This window comes from Aedes albopictus, chromosome 1, assembly GCF_035046485.1.
Source record: "Aedes albopictus strain Foshan chromosome 1, AalbF5, whole genome shotgun sequence".
Taxonomy (NCBI): Eukaryota; Metazoa; Arthropoda; class Insecta; order Diptera; family Culicidae; genus Aedes; species Aedes albopictus.
This window is the reverse complement of record NC_085136.1, coordinates 297,436,625-297,458,342: the sequence shown is the minus strand read 5'-3', so window position 1 is coordinate 297,458,342 and position 21,718 is coordinate 297,436,625. Positions and strand designations below refer to the sequence as shown.

At 38.9% G+C, this 21,718-nt stretch overlaps 1 protein-coding gene and 1 long non-coding RNA gene across 2 annotated transcripts in view; both read right to left on the bottom strand.

Moving 5' to 3' along the window:
* The window catches only part of LOC134291985 (uncharacterized), a 32,914-nt gene extending 11,786 nt beyond the window's left edge, over window positions 1-21,128 (bottom strand). Inside the window, exons 1-2 of the mRNA XM_062860571.1 lie at window positions 21,113-21,128; window positions 5,302-6,054 (exon numbers count right to left, since the gene is read on the bottom strand). Of these exons, the coding sequence (XP_062716555.1) occupies window positions 5,302-6,054; window positions 21,113-21,128 (769 nt within the window). The remainder of the gene's footprint in view (window positions 1-5,301; window positions 6,055-21,112) is intronic.
* LOC134285714 (uncharacterized) lies at window positions 1,479-1,720 on the bottom strand. The gene is made up of 2 exons (XR_009996573.1): window positions 1,657-1,720; window positions 1,479-1,588 (listed from the first exon to the last, which is right to left on the bottom strand). It is a non-coding gene; the product is annotated as an uncharacterized LOC134285714 (long non-coding RNA).
* Window positions 21,129-21,718: the final 590 nt, after the last annotated feature.

Here is a 21,718-nt window from a genome sequence, read left to right as displayed (position 1 = left end):
AAACCAAGTGGCCATTTTTCTGGATATTTCGAAGCCCTTATCTAAAAATTGTTATTGTGGAATTTACAAAAAAGGCAGTTCAATCCACGTTTCCTATATCTCTTCCAAAAGTTGTGTCACAAATTTATGTAAACGAAAATGCGTATAAAAACCCAAATTAATCCACCTAGTGGTGATAGTGCCTTTCTCGTCGAATATGTTCTCAAGATCTTTCCGTCGACGTAAGTCATAGTGTTCCTTAATCCTGATATTTTTTAAGAAAAGCAAGCATTTTATCAAAGCCGTCACTGTATTGACTTAAAACTTCTTGATGGCTCATAGTGCGACGTTATGTTCAAGCAGAGCTTAATAATATCAGACTTCTCAGTTGACTGCTTGATCACCTTCACTAACACTGGAGGTTGATCAATATCAAGACGATACTAACAAGCTAAGATATAAGTTTTTACACAATCACAGATCACTTTGCGGTCTTCGACAAAGATTTTTCTGCACATTTTAGGCTATATTTTATTGACCGTTGAAAATAAGAACGTTAGGTAGTAAATATAGTGAGACGTCCGTTTGTATGTGGGTTTAATCGCTTGCAATGATTTTATTTACTTTCGTAGTTCCGGCGAAGTACCAAACGCTGGTTGTGCAACCCTACCGGCAATCTCTAATGTGGTATGAGCCTATTTTCTAGTTAACCGTTCCTCAGGTTATTAAAAAGCTGTGATATAATGCATCGCATGGTACATTTGGTTACTTTCGATGCGGTCCCAACTAACAATCACCAGCCGCAAACAAGCATGCATGCTGAATTGTTGTTTTATAATAGTAATTATAGCTGAACTAAACTTATGCTGTACACATTACTGGATAAATGCTATTTCACTTGAAAAGGTAGCCAGTGTTCAACTTTCCGTATTGGTATTAACAATGATAATTTAAAGCACTTTTCAAGCGTTTAATAAGATTTTTATTCGATTCGCAATAATTCCTTTACTTTAACAAGACTTTTTACTGCTGCTTGTTCAGTTCATATAAAAATTAGCACAAGTATCTGTATAATGTGTTTTTCACAAGTCAAATAAGCGCTTTCGTTTCATCATACTTCGACTCAGAGTACAGGATGAAAAACACGTGTTTTTTACTGAACAACAGCTGAATTTATCTGTTATTCAATCGTTATCCATAATGTCCGTGCTAATTCACCACTGCTGAACAGGAGTCGAAGTCTGATAATTATTAAACCACGGGAAGTTTATGTTTTGATTTGAGCGCTGCAATTCATCATCTCGAAGTTGGCACAGATAGGAAGGCATGCGGCTGGCAATCGACGGGTCTCGAGTTTGAATCTGGATTTAGGTAAATTTATGTGTAGTTATTATTTCACTATAAATGTTCTCAGCATTAAGTTCCAATCATAAACTCTCGTGGAATTGAAAAATTTTGAACTTTATTTATTTTTAATCGTGACGAGAGTTTCGACTGGAAATTTGTTGAATATTTTAACTGGCTTTCTCAGTCTGGGGAAATTCAAAACGACTAGTTTTGTATTGCCCGACGTTTCGGCCTTGTTTATTTGGCCTTTTTCAAGGGTAAACTAAAATAGAGTATACATTTTTGGTATTACAACATAGAACAGAAAACATAACATAAAACTACACCTACACTGTCTGTCGTTCTTCGTTACATTTATATATGCCGCAATTTTCATGTTGGGCTTCTTGTATGCCTGGGTTTTGTAAATAACACTTATTAGGAACATTTAACATTTTTTACCATATTCAAAGTTTTTGTATATGGTAAAAAATGTTAAATGTCCCTAATAAGTGTTATTTACAAAATCCAGGCATACAAGAAGCCCAACATGAAAATTGCGGCATATATAAATGTAACGAAGAACGACAGACAGTGTAGGTGTAGTTTTATGTTATGTTTGCTGTTCTATGTTGTAATACCAAAAATGTATACTCTATTTTAGTTTACCCTTGAAAAAGGCCAAATAAACAAGGTCGAAACGTCGGGCAATACAAAACTAGTTCCCCAGACTGAGAAAGCCAGTTAAAATATTTATTTTTAATCTTTTTTGCCGAAGCTGAATAACATCTTTACTATATAGTTGTAAAGGCAATACAAACTAGTTCCCCAGACTGAGAAAGCCAGTTAAAATATTTATTTTTAATCTTTTTTGCCGAAGCTGAATAACATCTTTACTATATAGTTGTAAAACGATTTAACAACAAACAGTTCAGTTGGTACACAACACTATGCTTTATAGTTTCTCCAAATTTGTGTGAACAAAACCCGAACAAAGGTTGTGCCTGAAAATTATCCAAATGTTATTCAGCATCATGCTGAATCATTTTGTCGTAAAGGTGCTTGTTAAATAAGTGATTGTTAGTTGGGGTACCGGAACAGGTTTCGGAGCACTACCAGGTCTCTCAAAAATAGTCTGCGACTATTTCATTGCTAACGTGCATTAGGTTACATAAAAAACACGATTAGCTTGGGTATAGATCACTTTTACATTTGACCACTGCCAGTGGGACACTCAGAACTGATTTCGGGACACTACCGGTTGTCTAAAATATGATCTGAGGCTAGGTTCTTACAAATCGATCATTGTGTTTTCAAAAAAAGCTGCTATTTCATGTACTGTCAAACCCTGCGTTTTCATCACTCTTCAATACGACATTTTTGAATTCGACAATGTCACAGTGTAATACTCTGTAAATACGAATGATCCGATATGGCGCTGTCCATAAACTACGTAGACTCAATATTGGCAATCTCAGACCTCCCCCCCTCCCCCTCGTAGACTTTCGTCCATACAAAATTTTCGAAATTTGTAAGGACCGTAGACTTTGGCCAGACCCCCCCCCCCGTCCCCCCTCAGAGATTCGTATGGACAGCCCCTATTGTGCTGTTACTCACACCCGCAGTGGCTCCTCGTACAGCTACTACTTCCGGAAGTTCAAATTTGGTGCTTTCCGAAACCTTATCGGTTTTGTGATCAACCGCAGTGAACTTCGGAAGCCAACAATCGTAAAAGAAACAAGCTATCAATTCTTACCACCACAATATCTGTAGGATTTGTGTCCAAAAACAAATCCTACAAACTAAACAAAAACTAAAATATAGTTAGTTTATCGAATTAAAAGTTTACCCAGGTAATTTCACAGCAATTATTGGCGTGGTTTTATGGTACCACACGCATAGGTTTGGTTCAATTTCACATTTTACCACTTTCGGTTTACATTTTACCACTTACCGATTGTCCCTGATGTGGTCTTAGACTAGTTTCATACAAATTGTTAATCTGTTTTCCCAAAAAGTCGCGAATTGATGTACTGCATGTGGGTGTGGTTCATTTGTGCATTTCGCCGATTAAGGCGAGACACTCGAAACTGGTTCCGGAACACTACCGTTAGTCTGAAATGTGGCCTGAGACTATTTTCTTGCTGACCGTTCTTCGCGCGTGTATGTTTTTGGTCCCGTTCTACATTTGACCACTTTCGTCGGGGCACCTGGAACCGGTTTCGGCACGCTGTTGGTATTCCAAAGTTTGGTCTATGATTTTTTTTTCTTGTTAACCGTTCATCAGGTTACCTAAAAAGTCATTTAATTTGTCACAATTATGGGTTTCGTTCTCTTTTACATTTGATCACTTTCGATGGGGCACCCGTAATCGGTTGCGGAACACTATCGGTTGCCTCAAATATGGCCAGAAACTTTTTTTTACAAATCGAGATACCTAAAAATCCGCGATTTGATGTGTTGCATGCATGTGTTTGGTTCACTTTTATATATGGCCATTTCCGGCGGGACACCCAGAACCGGTTCCGGACACTACCGATTCAGATATGTTCAGAGAATATAAAAAAGCACCATTTGATATGTCGCATGCATGGGTTTGGTTAATTTTTATACCTGGCCACCTCCGACGGAACATCTGGAACCGGTTCCGAAACACTACCGGTTTCGATATTGTTTGAGAATGCTTTCCTGCTTACTGTTCATCAGATTATCTAAAAAGCCGCGGTTTGATATGTCGCATGCTTGGTTTTGGTTCAATTTTATGTTTGGCTACTTCCGGCGGACACCCGGAACCGGTTCCGAAATACAACCGGTTCAGATATGGTCTGAGAATATTTTCCTGTTTACTGTTCATCAGGATATCGAGAAAGCCACTATTTGATATGTCGCATGCATGGGTTTGGTTAACTTTCGTTCTTGGCCACTTCCGGCGGGGCACCCGAAACCGGTTCCGGAACACTAGCGGTTCCAATATGGTCTGAAGAATGTTTTTCTGCTTACTGTTCATCAGGTTATCGGAAAAACCGCAGTTTGATATGTCGCATGCATGGGTTTAGTCCACTTTTATGTTTGGCCACTTCCTGCTGGACATCCGGAACCGGTTCCGGGATACTACCGGTTCAGATATGGTCGAGATTATTTTTTTACTTACCGTTGATCAAGTTATCGAAATTGCCGTAATTTGATGTGTCGCATGGATGGGTTTGTAGCGTTGTCATATCCAGTCCCTTCCTGGGGTACCGGTCGGGAACACCTAAATGACCATAACTCCGGAACGGCTGGACCGATCCGAACCATTTTCAATAGGAAGCAATGGGACCAGATTCCGCGTCGAATGAACCGTCGGTCATTAAAATCGGTTGAGGTTTACTGCCAAAAAGTGATGTGAGTTTTTTTGTACACACTCACACATACACACACACACACATACACACACACACACATACACACACACACACATACACACACACACACATACACACATACAGACATCACCCCAATTCGTCGAGCTGAGTCGATTGGTATATGTGCCACGTCGCTCCGAGCCTTCTATCAAAAAGTCATTTTTGGAGTGAACATATAGCCTTTCCAGTACACTTAGTTCACGAGAAAGTCAAAAAATGTACAAGCAATTTTAAAGTTCACGATTTGTTCGCGCAAAAGTGAATGAGTAGCCCTTACAAACTTTTTGAGCAATGTGATAAAATATAATATAATTTAAAATACACATTCCCCACATTTTTTTATGCATCCTCACAGCTTGTTGAATATCTTTGAATTTATCCCCAAATCTGTCATGACGATAAATAATTCTAAATAGGCTCTGTCAATGCATCCTGCCAGTTATGGTAATTACATGTAATGAAAGTCGTAATTTTTATTGAAAGTACTTATTACTATATTTTAAAGCTAATTCTTATAATTTACAGAAACGTTTGGTAATAAATATTTGGCTTAACTCTTACTATGAATATCACTTCCGAAGACCACCTTAGCTTTCACTCCAAGCAAAGCTCCTGTATCCGCTTGACATTGGCAGTGAACGTTCGTTCCTCTCCTCGTTATCCACAGTGACAAAAGTGTATCCATCTCCTTTCGTACCCTTTCCTTTGCCATTGCCAGCGTCCTTCTCCTTTGCCTGTTCCGCTTCGTAGTACTTTCTCTCAAACAGCCTAGAATTTCTATCCTTCATCATCTGCTGCTTCTCATAGTCGTAGAACTTGTCCACCAGCGTCGACGACTGCGCCTCCAGCCTCTCGTCCAAGTTCAAGAACTTGTCCTGCTTCTTATAGTAACCTCCACTCACTCCACCTACATCATCCGCTTGCGTTAACACCGATGGCGACGACGATGACGACGAAGATGACGAGCCCCCGCCGTAATAGCTCTGATGCAATGAATCACTTTGTGGTTTATGATGATGATGGTGGTGCTGCTGATGGCTTTCCCAGTCCGGTTTATCACTCAACGCATCGCTATATCGGAACGGTTTGTGGTGGAATCCGCCACCGTACCCTCCAAGTCCACCGCCGCCGAACGTCGAGGGATACCCCAGACCGTAACCGATTCCGGGCGTAAAAATGCTACCGTAGCCGAACAGGCCCGATACGAACAGGGCGATTTTGCCCAAGATGAGAGCTTTTTTGCTGAGGAGGATTAGGCCACCGAAGATAAGCGGGAGAAGCGTAGCCAGGTTGAACTTGAGACCGAGCAGGAACGGTACCACGAAGTTGCGCGTCAAGATGCGAGCTGTTGGAGAAAGGTGAAAGCATGAGGTGAGAGCTTGTTTGGGGGATAAATGAAGCTGATATTGAATGTTGCATGCAAGTGAAAGGCGGAGCTTTCTTTTAAGAAAGATTGATTTGATGTCATACGCAGTGATTGGAACGAGCGATTTGATTCTTTTGAGAAGCTGTAGCTATGTCAAGATCCTCATTACATTAATTGAGGGAGTTAGACGCAAAGGGTTGTAAGTGACAAAAATCCACGTTGGAGTAAATGAGGTTTAAATTTTTTCATCAATTTTTCATCCCATACAAAATGTATGGAGTTTCAAAATAACCCAATTTTCTCCGATTTATCGTAGTTTTTTTTCTAATTATCGTAAAATTAATCTTCCTAAATGCTTTAAATTTGAAGAATTTTTTGATATGCTCAGCTGAGAATCGACAAAATGGTCACTTACACCCCTTTGCATCTGGGCCCCTAAATTCTCATTTCTAATATGGTAGGCTGATAATCATAGTTAATGTAGGAACATGCCCTGAGTTAAAAAAGCGAAGGAAAAAAAAACATAACTATAACTTCAAAGAAGCACATGATTAGGGGAGATCAGGGTATAACGCGCCCCCTAAGGATTGACTCGATTTTAGTCTTGAAACGCACAATAATGCCTATTCTAGTTTTTTTTCTTCCTCCCCTGTTGGGGAAATTAAGCCATTGCGTCCAATAGGCTGAACCTTCTAGTTGCTGGCACTCTAAAGTTTGATATGTTTGTTGATCAAAAATGTGATTAAAGTTTGATAAAATTGATGATCAAAAATGTGTTTTTCATTTTTTCGGGGTAAATCGCGCTGCCCGTACGGGAAAAATGCGCCGCTAAATGTAACACGCCAAGAAATAACGTGGAGCCGGCCTTCTGAATAACGTGGTTAGGGTGTTGCATGCAGTGTTGCCAACCTTCCAGATTTATCTGGATTTATCCAGATTTTTTAGGTCTCATTTGACAAAAGTCTGGAAGATCCAGACATTTGTTTTCCGGATTTGTAAGGTTTTGCTCAGAATTTGTAAGGTTTTTGCCCGGATTTTGTAAGGTTTTCACGCAAATCCAGACTTTTCCAGACAAATCTTCCTAAATCATCCAGATTTTTCAAAAATTGACCTGGCATCCCTGGTTGCATGCATCACGGCGTTTACTCGACGTTAGTGCGGCAGCTAATTACGCGATTAATGCACATTTGAAAGGTTCTGATTTTCATCTCTGTGTTACTGCAGTCAAAATTCAAACACCAACGGCTGTTTTGGAGTTACGGTGAAGGCCGGCGCATTTTGCCCCAAGAGTACTCACGATTTTGGACCTTAAAATACGCGTTTTACCCTTCTTACACCCATAAGAAGGGTATAAATATCGCTCGAAAAACCGACTTTCGATCCGAGGCCCGGAGGGCCGAGTCTCATATGGTCGGCGTTAAGTCAGAGAGGACCATGTGCCTTTTACTTAATTTCTAAAAAAACGACTTTAAAGTTTGCAACTCTATAAGTTTTGAGTTTTTCAACAAATGTTCTTGATTTTTTTGCCATAAATCTTAATAACTATTCATCGCAGCATTGCTCTGTATTGATCACGAAAAAACGTAAAATAAAGCTTGAAACCGAGAAATTGCTTAGTAATTGATTGTACTTAGTCCACTCTGACTGAACGGTTTTTGGAAAATCTTCAACCAACAACAGTTCACACTCAAGTTTTTACATATTTGATGAAAAAATAATGCACAAGTAGGACAACAGTTAATAGGAGTAGTGTATAATGTGAGCAGAAAGTTTGAAATTTGATATTTTTGTTATTACACTGTTGATTACCATTTTCAATTTTTATGTTCAGTCAGAGTGGACCAAGTACAACAGTTCAATATCACATAAAGGGTAGTCAATTAATAAGCTATTTAAGAATTTTTAACTTGAACATTTAATAGCTAACAACTTTTGAATGTATTTTCATAGTTCGGTACGTTTTTGAAATACTGTAGTTACACAGTTCATAATAATTTATTCAGAAGACTGGCATTTTTTTAAAATTCGTTCAGACAGAGTGAACCAAGTACACAATTCCTAAATATTCGGTAAAATCAATTTCTTCATTAAACGGGTATTGGTACATTTCAATATGATGCCCAACAGTTACTAAACAAACATATTTTGATTTGGAAAGGATTATGAAGAATAAAGTAATTTCAACTATTTTTCTTAGAGACACATGGTCCACTCTGTCTGCACGCGAAATGCCACAATATGCTTCAACACGATAATCTGTAAACTACGATATTGACCATAATAAAATGGAATTTCACGTGCTTTCTTGATCAATAATAATCAGAAAATACGTTAGGGAGTCATACGATTTAGAAACGTATCACATTTTGATGATAAACTATTTCATTTATTGGATTTTAACCAATACACATTTTTTCAACTCTCTTGACAACAAGCATATGGTCCACTCTGACTGCACACTATTATCGATTTTTTCAGTTCAATCAAAAGAAAATTGTGCTATAACTCTCGTTAATTGTAACATTAAAAAAATTGGGTGAATGTTCCAAGTAGCTTAAGTAATTCTTAATCAAATGCCCTAAAAATCTAATTTTCGTCAATTTTGTTACTTGGTCCCCTCTGACTTAACGCCGACCATATACCAATGAACTCAGCTCGACGAACTGAGCAAATGTCTGTATGTGTGTGTGTGTGTGTGTGTGTGTGTGTGTGTGTGTGTGTGTGTGTGTGTGTGTGTGTGTGTGTGTGTGTGTGTGTGTGTGTGTGTGTGTGTGTGTGTATGTGTGTGTGTGTATATGTGTGTGTGTGTGTGTGTGTGTGTGTGTGTGTGTGTGTGTGTATGTGTGTGTGTGTGTGTGTGTGTGTGTGTCTGTGTGTGTGTGTGTGTGTGTGTGTGTGTGTGTGTGTGTGTGTGTGTGTGTGTGTGTGTGTGTGTGTGTGTGTGTCTGTGTGTGTGTGTGTGTGTGTGTGTGTATGTGTGTATGTGCGTTACAAAAAAAGTCACGCACATTTCTCAGCCGTCTGTCAACCGATTTGAGTTCTCCTGGAAGCAAATGAAAGCTACTACATCCTAGTAGAACGCTATTGAATTTTTTTTCGATTGGACGTTTGGTTACCGAGATATCTCTCGAAAAGTACTTATGAGTCATACATCTTAATTTTTTAAGATTTTTGATCAAGTGTATCATAATAAATATTTCAGCCGTTTGTCAATAGATTTGGGTTCTCTTGGCACCAAATGAAAGCTACAGCATCCTAGTAGATCGCCCAGAAATTTTATTTCGATTGGACATTTGGTTACAGAGATATCTTTCGAAGAGTACTTAGGATTTATACAACCTAAAGCTTTTGAGATTTTTGACCAAGTGCATCATAATAAATATCTCGGTCGTCTGTCAACCGATTTCGGTTCTCCTGGCACCAAATGAAAGCTACAACATTTTAGTAGATCCCTATACAATTTCATTAGAATTGGACATTTGGTTACCGAGATATCTTTCAAAGAGTACTTGGGAGTAATACAGGTTAACTTTTTGAGAGATTTTTGACCAAGGGTACCATAACAAATATCTCAGCCGTCTGTCAGCCGATTTGGGTTCTCTAAGCACCAAATGGAATCTGCAATATCCTTGTAAAAGGCCCTGGAATTTTATTTCTATTCGACATTTGATTACTGAGATATCTTACGAAGAGTATTTCAATAAATTCTTTTTTATTATTATTATATTCACTTGTTATCTTGGATTAGTTTTTGACCAGTCTATGGGAAATTATTTTTCAATAAATAATGACCTCATACAAAGTGTATACTAACAGGTTATTGTTTTCAACAAAATTATAAATAACAAATTACAAATACCCAGGAATTCTATGAAAACTAACAATATGTTAAATGTAAGCTTTGAATTTATATATTGTGGAAAAAATGCAAGAACCGGACAGCCGAAATAACTAGCTAATGCCAAAACTGATTAACTTAGCAGATATATCATTTTTGTCCTTTCTACACCATAACCATGAATACCAAGTACTTCGGAGCTAATTTAATCGACTGATTAAGAGGTATTAGACAAAGTATATCTCGCTGATTTTCTTACCCATTTGTTAATCGATTCAAGATCTTTTGGCAGTTAACGAACGATACAATAGAATATGTAAGCTATTTTTTAAACATTCCGTACTACATTCTAGGAGATGTCTGGCATTACTGGTAGTTTAGTCCATGGTCCATGATGCTATTTTGGAAACCAAATCCACAATATTTTCTAGAACTTTTGGTCAATTACACAAAATAAATATGTTAAATACAAATAATACAACAATAATTTTAATAAGTGTAAGAAGGGTTCTGTTCACCATAGGTGGATTAAATCGGGTTTTTACACTTAAAACGGCACTTTTTTCGCGCAAATCATAAATTTTGGGAGTGAGCAAAGGGATTTCAATATCAAGTTTTGCAACTTTGTTCCATTTTTACCTCCAATTCTGCGATAAAAGTTTTCGCATTCTTACAATACAAATTCTTTCAGAAATGGCTAAAATCGTTTTTCAATTTAAATATTTTATTAGTTTGTTAAATTCCAAATTTAATTGATTGATAAGATAGATAATTGAAAATGCTATCGATTAATGTAAACATGTCATATGAAAAATTTTATTATCAGGGAGATATTGAGGTGGGTCGTTTTACCCCGGTTGCGCGTATTAAACCGATTCCCCCTATGGGCGATAAAAATTGGTCGTGAATAAAAGTTCATGACTTTCGTCGCTTTCGTCCCCTTTACCACAGTTTCATATACTAGGCGCCCCTCCGCCTTTTACCGAAAATGCCAAAAACTCCTCCCTTTACGCCTTCTCTGTGCATGGCCCTGTACTGAACTAATAAAATCATTGAAATAGAATCCACAGAAAGAGAATAACAAGGAACAGACTAACCAGACCAACATCCTTTGAACCACAAAACTTCACCGGATTCCGAGAGGGTACTCTCAACTACTGGATGATTAGGCATGGAATTCCCCGACTGGCACCATATGAATTCCCTCGCAAAAGCCACTTGATCCCCTTCTAGCAATTAAAACGACGCCGCGTGATGGAAAGACGGCAAGAACTGGTTGTAACCAACCATTGACCGACTAAAAAGAAGAAGTTTTGTGCATAAATTGAGCCAGGGCTTGAACCAGTACCTTATTTCGCGAGAACAAGTCTTGCTCCTGGAAATTTTAAATGAGACCAAAGGGGTTTTCAAGAAGTTCCAAGAAAGTCCCAAAAAGTAGGTTCTAAGGGGCTGCAGGGAAATTCAGAAGCCTTTTAAGGGCGTTTCAACAGGATGACACACAAGTACCCGCCTGAAACCCCCCGTGAGAATCCCTAAAATGCAATGAGAACCTTTGAACTCTTTGAAACGCCCCTAAGACCTATTGAGACCCTTCAAAGCCCCCCTGAGATACCCTGATGATTATTTGAGACCCCATGGAGCCCATGAAAATCTCCTGAAAATCCAGTAATACTCTCATACACGCCTCTGAGTCCGCATTATACTCCCCGGAAAACCCTGCAATCTCCCTTTACTCCCCCTTTTAATGCCTACTGGCAGCCGATATTACAGTAACCGTCGTTATAATATTTTCTCATGCACTATAATGGTATTTCATGCAATTCAGCATCTCATTTTTTATTATATACTATTCATTTCTGTATCACAATGACCAAATTTTCCGTACCAGTTCATTATGCAACTGGAATGAATTTCATAATGAAAAAAAAGTTGCATAATGTTCATTCCCAAGTAACATTTTATGTTTTGTTCGGCTCCATAAGAGATCTTCATGACCAATATTATAAAACTAGCAATAAAACTGATTTATACATCAAAACCTCTTGATAACCTCTTCAAGAGCACCTTCCGGCCAAGTGGACCACTCTCAAAGAGGTTTTGCAAACCGCATTAAGAGCAGCAATAAAACTGCTTTAAAACCTAGCTGTTAAATTTTCCGTACTCGAAAAGAGGTTATGGTAATTGTTGTTGTTTTTTTTTTCAACAAAAACTATGACAGCTCAAGATGCAGAGAAGCTTCTTCAATTGCACGTAAAGTTCAAGAGGAGACATCATTCGGAAGTAGAAAGCAATAATTTCAAAGTAATATTTTAGTTTTTATTGTGTTGCTAGGCTTATGCGCATTAAATTTTATCGTGAACATTGGGGTTGCAGAAACATAAAATAATGCGCTTCGAAAATAATGAATATAAATAAATCAATTTGTCAATTTAGTGAAACTATCTGGAATTACAAGAAAACTCAGCTGAGAGAGAATATTTATGTGAGCATGTTATGGAAATGACGGCAAACTATCAATTCATTGCTGATTTGAGCAAAATTAACTATTTTCCATTCACGTTTTCTAATTCTTCAATATGGCGACGACCATAATTAGCGAAAATAAAACGAAAGCAAGTTTACTTTTATGATGACCGCAATAAACCTAGCAGTGTCATAGTTTCTGCTTTTCCACCAACAGATGTCGTTACTAATCGAACGGATCGCCATCTGTTGAGAGTTTGTACAATTTAATTGTGGTAATTATGATTGCCAGAAGGATTAAACATCGGAGAGTTTTGTTTACTCTAAAAATCTGAGTTTATTGATATCTTCAAGTATACTATAAAACATTTAATCGACGGTTTTCATAAAAGTAGTAATAAAATTGTGAGTTTTTATTATTGCTGTAATTAAACCGTAATAAAAATCAAACAAAACTAATCAGCAACGGAATTGTTACTTGGGTTATGCAACTCAAATGAGCTGTGTTTTGAAAAAAATCATTGCATATTAGTTATGTATGTAACGAGTTGCAAAATGATGAATTTTACAGCACGAGATGTACATTTATCCAACGAGGCTTTCTGAGTTGGATAAATACGACGAGTGCTGTAAATATCGAGTTTTGCAACGAGTTGCAAACAAAGTTTTTTGCAATGAAAGACGAAATTTCACTAGAGTGTGATCGTCCCCATCAATATCATCGTCCCCATCAATATCGCGTTGATTGAATGGAAACGGCCTCGTGCTCCATCCTGCTAGAAACAAAATTTGGATCAAGCAAGCCGTGCTATAACCGTCACAGTTTTTCAAGCTCTAGCTGTGGAAACTAAGGTCAGGCTGAGGTTGTCAATCAAACAATTACATTATGATTCATAACGCAACCGAAATGAGTTGGATTATGAACCATAATGCAATTGTTTGGTATCGAGCAGAAAATTAGGCCGTTACCTTACCGGCAAGTATAAACTACAATTTCATAGTGCCGAGCTGCAAAAAAATTTGTATGGAATTCGTTGCAAAAGTCTATTTTTTCAGCAATCTTCATATTTATCCAACTCGGCAAGACTCGTTGGAATAAATATACGACTCGTGCTAAAAAAAAAAACAACTTTTGCAACTCGTTGCCAGTTTTGTAAACATTCGACACTTTTCACTACGTTGCCGCGGTCGGTTGTCAGCCTGCTTTGCTACACTCGTTCGCTACCGTTACCTCTTACACATAACACGAGCGGTAAAAACTGATCAAATCAGTATCGTTTGACATGATGACATTACTCTAATTTTATCATTTCGCATCGATTTCATCCAATTTAGTTTATGCGTGTTAATATTATATTATTCTTGCGTGTTGAATCGAATACGATGCACACATATGGCTATACAACCTTTCATTATGGAAAAAGACAAGAATAACAAAAACCATTTTCAGTTAATATGGACATTTTTTTCCCCGGTGCAAGCTGTCATTCTTTTGAATGAATTGTAGTTTTACGGAAAATAAGTGAAAGAGTGAGCGAGTGAGCAAGTAAGTGAGTGAACCTGTAAGTAACGCAAAGATGACAAGCACTTCAGTGTGAACCTGTGTGAACAGTCTACACACAAATCTACTGGGAGAACGTAAGTTGGGTATGCTACTTTTTCACACACAGACCACTTCATACTCTTCGGCATCGCATGCTCTTAGCACTTAGTATACCGTGATCAGACAAAAGTAGAAACTATTACTTTGAGCAGCTCGTTCTCAACCGCCTGTGAACCCATTTTCAATATTCTTTTAGGGACCTTCGACCCAACTTCTTTATTTTCATTTTATACAAAACTCATGTTTTAGAGATGCTACTGAAAGCTTGACAAGTAATGTGAATTTCATCATTCACCTTGTTGTATCATACTGTTGGAAGGAGATTCTCTTAAGCCCGCGGATTTCGCGTAAGTGTCTACTTACGGGTCCGCCACACCCCCTTTTGCCCTTCATACAGTGGTATGTTAAATTCAAAGTGGTAATGAAATAAATCTGTACTGTCAAGTGGAACTGAATGCAGAGCAAGACTCAAGCTCAAGACTCAATGGTGTTCACCTACATACATACATATATACAACTCATGTTTACGGGATGCTACTTTTTTGTGCAGAATGCTGGAATGCTTTTAAAAATTGTCATTTTTTTATTTGAATTCCAAATTTCAGTCGTGAAAATATTAATGGCACCATAAATACACTCTAAAGCTCATATCCACAGCAGTCTTACTGAACGTATTGCATCACGACAGCATTACAATGGCTGTCGCACTCTTAATCCCATGACTGCCCTGCGAAGAATCTCCGGAAGAATTCCTGGAGGAATCCCTGGAAGAATCTCCGGAGGAATTCCATGAGGTATCTCCGGAGAAATTCCTGGAGGAATCTCCGGAGGAATTCCTGGAGGAATCTCCGGAGGAATTAATGGAGGAATTTCTGGAGGAACTCCTCGAGGAATCTCCGGAGGAATTCCTGGAGGAATCTCCGGAGGAATTCCTGGAGGAATCTCCGGAGGAATCCCTGGAGGAATCTCCGGAGGAATCCCTGGGGGAATCTCCGGAGGAATTCCTGGAGGAATCTCCGGAGGAATTTCTGGAGGAATCTCCGGAGGAATTCCTGGAGGAATCTCCGGAGGAATTCCTGGAGGAATCTCCGGAGGAATTCCTGGAGGAATCTACGGAGGAATTCCTGGAGGAATCTCCGGAGGAATCCCTGGAGGAATCTCCGGAGGAATTCCTGGAGGAATCTCCGGAGGAATTCCTGGAGGAATCTCCGGAGGAATTCCTGGAGGAATCTCCGGAGGAATTCCTGGAGGAATCTCCGGAGGAATTCCTGGAGGAATCTCCGGAGGAATTCCTGGAGGAATCTCCGGAGGAATTCCTGGAGGAATCTCCGGAGGAATTCCTGGAGGAATTTCCGGAGGAATTCCTGGAGGAATCTCCGGAGGAATTCCTGGAGGAATCTCCGGAGGAATTCCTGGAGGAATCTCCGGAGGAATTCCTGGAGGAATCTCCGGAGGAATTCCTGGAGGAATCTCCGGAGGAATTCCTGGAGGAATCTCCGGAGGAATTCCTGGAGGAATCTCCGGAGGAATTCCTGGAGGAATCTCCGGAGGAATTCCTGGAGGAATCTCCGGAGGAATTCCTGGAGGAATCTCCGGAGGAATTCCTGGAGGAATCTTCGGAGGAATTCCTGGAGGAATCTTCGGAGGAATTCCTGGAGGAATCTCCGAAGGAATTCCTGGAGGAATCTCCGAAGGAATTCCTGGAGGAATCTTCGGAGGAATTCCTGGAGGAATCTCCGAAGGAATTCCTGGAGGAATCTCCGGAGGAATTCCTGGAGGAATCTCCGGAGGAATTCCTGGAGGAATCTCCGGATGAATTCCTGGAGGAATCTCCGGAGGAATTCCTGGAGGAGTCCCGGAGGAATTATTGGAGGAATCTCCAAAAGAACTTTTGGAGTAATCTCCGGAGGAGTTAATGGAGAAATCTCAGAAGGAGTTTCTGGAGATTTGCTCCAGTAGATTCTCTGGTAATTGCTCCAGAACTCCTTCGGAGTTTCCTCCGGGAAATTCCTCCAGGAATCCCCGGGGAAGTTCTGCAGGAATTCTGGAAGAACTACTCGGGAATTTCAGATTAATTCCTGAAAATTTCCCGGAGAATTTCTGGTGGAATTATTGGTTAACTTTTCCACCCGAGGTAATTGTAGATAAGTTCCTGGGAAACTCCTGGAGGAATTTCCAGGAAACTCAATGGAGAGTTCAAGGGTAATTTCTGTAGCAATTCCAGGGGAACTCCTACAAGAATTCACGGGGAACTCCTGAAGAAATTCTCCAAAATCCCCTTCACGAATTCCCGATAAACTCCTGGAAGAATTTCCTGGGAACTCCTGGAAATACTCGCGGAGAACTCCTTGGAGGAATTCCCGGGGAACTCCTGGAGGAAGAACTAGAGGAGAACTTCTGGATGAATTCCCGTGACCTCCCTGGGGGACATTCTGGAGCAATTTTCGAGAACTAGCGAGCTTGTTCCTGGAATGAAGAGCTATTTTCATGAGGAACTTAAAAACACCATCTTTCCGAAACTCCCCGATTCCCAAGTTTTCTTTTGAAATCATCAGTTTCTCTTGGACCCACAGCTTCTTTGAGGAACTTGAAGAATTTCGCCGAATTACTAGTTTTTTTTTTCAATTAGTATTTCCCGCTTCCTGCAGAACAATACCCGGACTCCTATATAATCATAACTTTCTCTTATGCGTTTTGCAATTTCCTTCCGTATTACTTTTCTTTATATCTCATGGATTTACCAGCTAGTTCGTTCTTAAAATCTTTGGATTTTTACTGCACTCATTTGCACTCTTTAACCCCATTATCGTCCCCGAGATCGTCCCACAATTACCACCATAGCCTCAGCTTTGAGGAAACTCCCGATTTCTTTTGAAAGAGCAAGACAGAGCAAGAGCAATCTTCCAGGCAGGGATGAGAAATGTACTGGAAAACGGTTACCGGCTCTACATTTGACATTTTTCTACACGAACATGACAGGCCCAGCCAAACTCAAACTGCTCGAAAAATACATGTCATAACATTTTTTTTTTCTGCAGCATTCTTGCTCGAAACGGTTTTCAAGCGTGAGAGCGCCAGCACCCGAGCACAACTACGACAGAAATTTCTGTCTCTACCATTCTCGCATTTTTCTGCGTTTCAAACCGCTTCTTTACATGCATCACAAAGCTAGGAGTATTGTCTAGCTACACTGAACGAAAACCCCCGCCATAAAGTGAATGATTTTTGCTTCATCCGAGCCCCATGCCTATTTTCCGACAAGATTCGGATGATTTTCTTTCGATTCAGCTTCCTTCAAAATCAAAACAATATGAATGTTTACCCAGTCGAAATAAGATGATTTTCATTACTTCTTAAGAAGCGAATAATAGAATGATTTTCATTTTTTTTCTGATTTAATCTAGTGTGGGGTCTCTTGTTATGCAGTACAAATTTTTATTGATTTAAATTAAATAATTAAAACACCAATTTCGAACAGATTTAAACACTTTATTACCTAATTTATTATACTTTTCACAAAAAAATGTGCTTGGAACCCTAGGTCCATTGGATCCGGCCATATTTCAGGATGTGATTTTGGTTGGATGTTGGACGTATAATTCCTGTAGAAAAATATGAATTACTCCATCAATAATGTTTGTAAAATTCTTTAATAACCCTAAAATGAATCATTCTTACCTTGCGTGATGTTTCAATCACAACACTGGTATTGTTGTCGCGGTTGAAACCCGAAGCTTCCCCACACCTGACAATCGAATTTTCTCAAAATCCATGCGTGAAACCTAACGTCGGACGTAGTGCGCTGGACAGCGGACCTGGCCATCTATCCAGCGCACTGTGCCCGACGTACGTCCGACACACGGTTTAGGAGATACATTGATTTTCGCGTGTCAAAAATTCCGATTTTCAGCTGCACGAACAATATATTCCCTCCTCCTGCGGGTCACTCCGGACCGGAACCAAAAAACCTGGAATAACTTTTAAACAAATTTTAAAAATTCGCCATACTGGATTTAAAGTACGACATGTTGATCTAGAATTGAATGATTTTCGGTATGAAACATAGAGACAAAAGCTTTCAGATGTTTTTGTGATGATAATCAGTCACAATAAACCCCAATTGATAAATCGTTGATTTTATGTGTCAATTCTAATACGATAATAGGATGATTTTCATTCTGAAGGATGGAGAAAAATCATTCTGAACTGTAATCATTCAATATTCGGATTCTGAAGATATGCCTCTCATTGAATGAAGAATCATTCTTTGTACGGCGGGGGTTTTTGTTCAGTGTACAGGGGATGGCCAACATGTTTGGGATAGGCCATTTTTTTCTCTCTCACAAAAATGTTTAACATGCTGTAACTTTTCATAGAAAGCATCAAAAATTCTCAAATTTTGACTGTTTGTTCACCTATTATATGTGCATGAAATGTAAAAATTTGAGCTCGATTGGTTAATCTTTCGCGATGTTAGAATCGTTCTGGTAAAACACTGTTTTTTAGACAACACATTTTTGAACTGTCATATCTCGGAAACCAATGAACCGAATTGAATGAAATTTTTAACGTTTATCAACAATATATTGAAACTTGATACGACGCCATAATATGTAATATTTTCTCACGATGAATAAAGTTATACCGGTTTGAAATTTTCATCCATAGAGAGGAAAATAAGTCATATTTACAATATCAAAAAATAATTACTAAATTTGATATTCTTTCAATCCAAATAGGCTTTAATACATCTTATCAGAGATATCTTGGGAGCAGAAGCAGAAAATCTTTGGATATCAACACTATAACTTAATGACATTGATGTGAAAAAATTAACTTTTTTCAAGAATGATCCTAAAAGTTTCAATCCATGATAACTTTTTTAATCGTTCAAAAAGTACCTATGTGACATGAGAAGCATCAATGTATTGTTGATAAACGTCCAAAAGTTCATTGAATTCTATTCTCTGGTTTCTGCGATATGACAGTTCAAAAATAAGTTGTCTGAAAAATAGTGTTTGACATTTTTCGCAATCACCCGCCTCAGCATGACTGCTCATAAATATTTTCGTAGGGAAGTGAAAACCATCAAGCACCTGCTTGACTGCCGTCGGCGCGGCGTCTGACAGTATTGGTGCAGCGGTTGTGTTGTTTTTATTTTACTGCCAGTATCGATTAACGGTAAACAGAAAAAAGTCTCATTCTCATGCCTGCTTCCAGGAAACAATCATATTCACCGAACTGAAGTTGTTTTGAAATTAACCGCAGGAGATCCGCGTTCATTGCGTTTTGCCGCAGCGCACAGTGGGAAAAAAAACAGTGCAAACCGACACTAAATTCTGTATCTCTCGAACGCATCCAGTTTTTCTAATGAACAATACGGTTTTAGGCGTAAAGTTGTCTGTAGAATCGAGTGGAAGTGGTTAAACAGACTGCACGGATCTTTATCCTGCTCATTTTGCCCTAATTCCTCAGTTTTTTATTGACTTTTATATGAAACTAGCTCTAAAACACTTCTGAAACATGAATTGCGGATGAAGGACTTTTCTGAAGGACTAAGATGTAGAGAATCGATTGGAAGTGATTGCAGTGACCGCATGAATGTATTTATGCTTATTTTACCCTAATTCTCCACACCTATTGTGTTTTGTATGCAATTAGCTCTATAACTCACAAGAAACATATGAATGGTGTGTTCAGAAGCATTTAGTTGGAGAATTAAGATACAAGGGATCGATTAAAAGTGATGGCAGTGACCACGCGAATTAAATTATGCTCATTTTACGCTCATTCCCCACATATATTGTGTTTTGTATGAAATTTGTCTTATAATTCACAAGAAACTTATGGGTGGTATGTTATGAAGGGCTTTTCTGAAGGATTATGATACAAGGAATCGATTAGAAGTGATTTGAACGACCGCGCGAATGTAATTATGCTCATTTTCCCCTCATTCCCCACATATATTGAGTTTTGTCTGAAATTAGCTATATAACTCACATGAAACTTAAGGGTGGTATGCTATGAAGGATTTCTTTAGTGGATTACAATACAAGGAATCGATAAGAAGTGATTTCAGTGACCGCGCGAATGTAGTAATGCTCATTATACCCTAATTCCCCACATATATTGAGTTTTGTATGAAATTAGCTGTATAACTCACAAGAAACTTAAGGGTGGTATGCTATGGAGGGGTTCTTTAGTGGATAATACAAGGAATCAATTAGAAGTGATGGCAGTGTCCGCGCGAATGTAGATATCCTCATTTTACCCTAATTCTCCACATATATTGAGTTTTGTATGAAATTAGCAATATAATTCACAAGGAAAGTATGGGTGGTATGTTAAGAAGCGTTCATTTGAAGGATTATGATACAAGGAATCGATTAGAAGTAATTGCAGTGACTGCGCGAATGTAATCATGATCATTTTACCCTCATTTCCCACATATGTTTTGTATGTTTGTATGTTTTGTATGAAATTAGCTTTATAACTCACAAGAAACTTATGGGCGGTATGCTGTGAAGCAGTTCTTTAGTGATTTACACACTTAATTTAGAATGCCGAATCTTGGCTTATGAATACCGAGTTTTGCACAGACGAGAAGTCAGCTAAATGTTTTCATGAGATCTCAGCTTACAAATGCCGAGAATCAGTATAACACGCCTTGTTGCCAAGCAACCAACCATCTTGTTAGCTGAGTCTCGGTTAAAATTCAGAAACCGAGATTTTGACAGCCGAGCTCGGGAAATTAAACTAAGGGGCTGTTCATAAACCACGTAGACCAAAATTTGGCCATCTCAGACCCCCCCCCCCTCCCCCCTCGTAGACTTTTGTCCATACAAAAAAATTGAAATTTGTATGGAGCGTAGACTTTGACCAGACCCCCCCTCCCCCCAAAAAGTCTACGTGGTTTATGAACGGCCCCTAAGTGTGTATGATACAAGGAATCGATTAGAAGTGATTACAGTGACCGTAATGTAATTATGCCCGTTTTACCCTAATTCCCCACATATATTGAGCTTGGTATGAAATAAGCTGTATAATTCATAGATACAGAATTTAGTGTAGGTTTGCACTGTTTTTTTCCCACTGTGCAGCGGCAGAGTTGCGGATTTTATTCTAGCACATACCGCAGTGCTTCCGCATTCTATTGCCGGCCCCATTGCGTTTCCCGCTTCAAACTGAAGTTGTTTCTTGAGTTCTTTCCTTGTCATATATTTGACCATGTGTACTTCAGGCCTAAGGCCCGTGTGTACTAACAGCCTAATGCACACTGATGTCTTTGGTTTCCGAAAATTCGTGCGTAGAGTGTACGATCTCCCTTCTCACGGTTCACACTGAAGAGCATGTCATCTCTGCGTTACTTTCAGGCTCACTCGCTAACTAACTCACTTACTTACGCTTACTCACTCACCACCTTACTATCTTACCAACTGAAGCTCACATCAATTTGCACACTCCTTCATTTATTAACGTACTGATTCATTTACTGTTTTACTCACTACATCACTTACTAACTCACTGACTTACTCACTAACTCGCTCATTTGCTCACTAATTTAGTAGATCACAAACTCACCAACCCATTACCCAACTCATTTGCAAACTCTCTCACTCACTCACTAACACATCGACTTACCAACTAACTAAGTCACATTCTCACTAATTCGCTCACATACATACTTACTCAATCACACAATGCAACAGATGCTCGCATACTCGTTAACACATTTACTC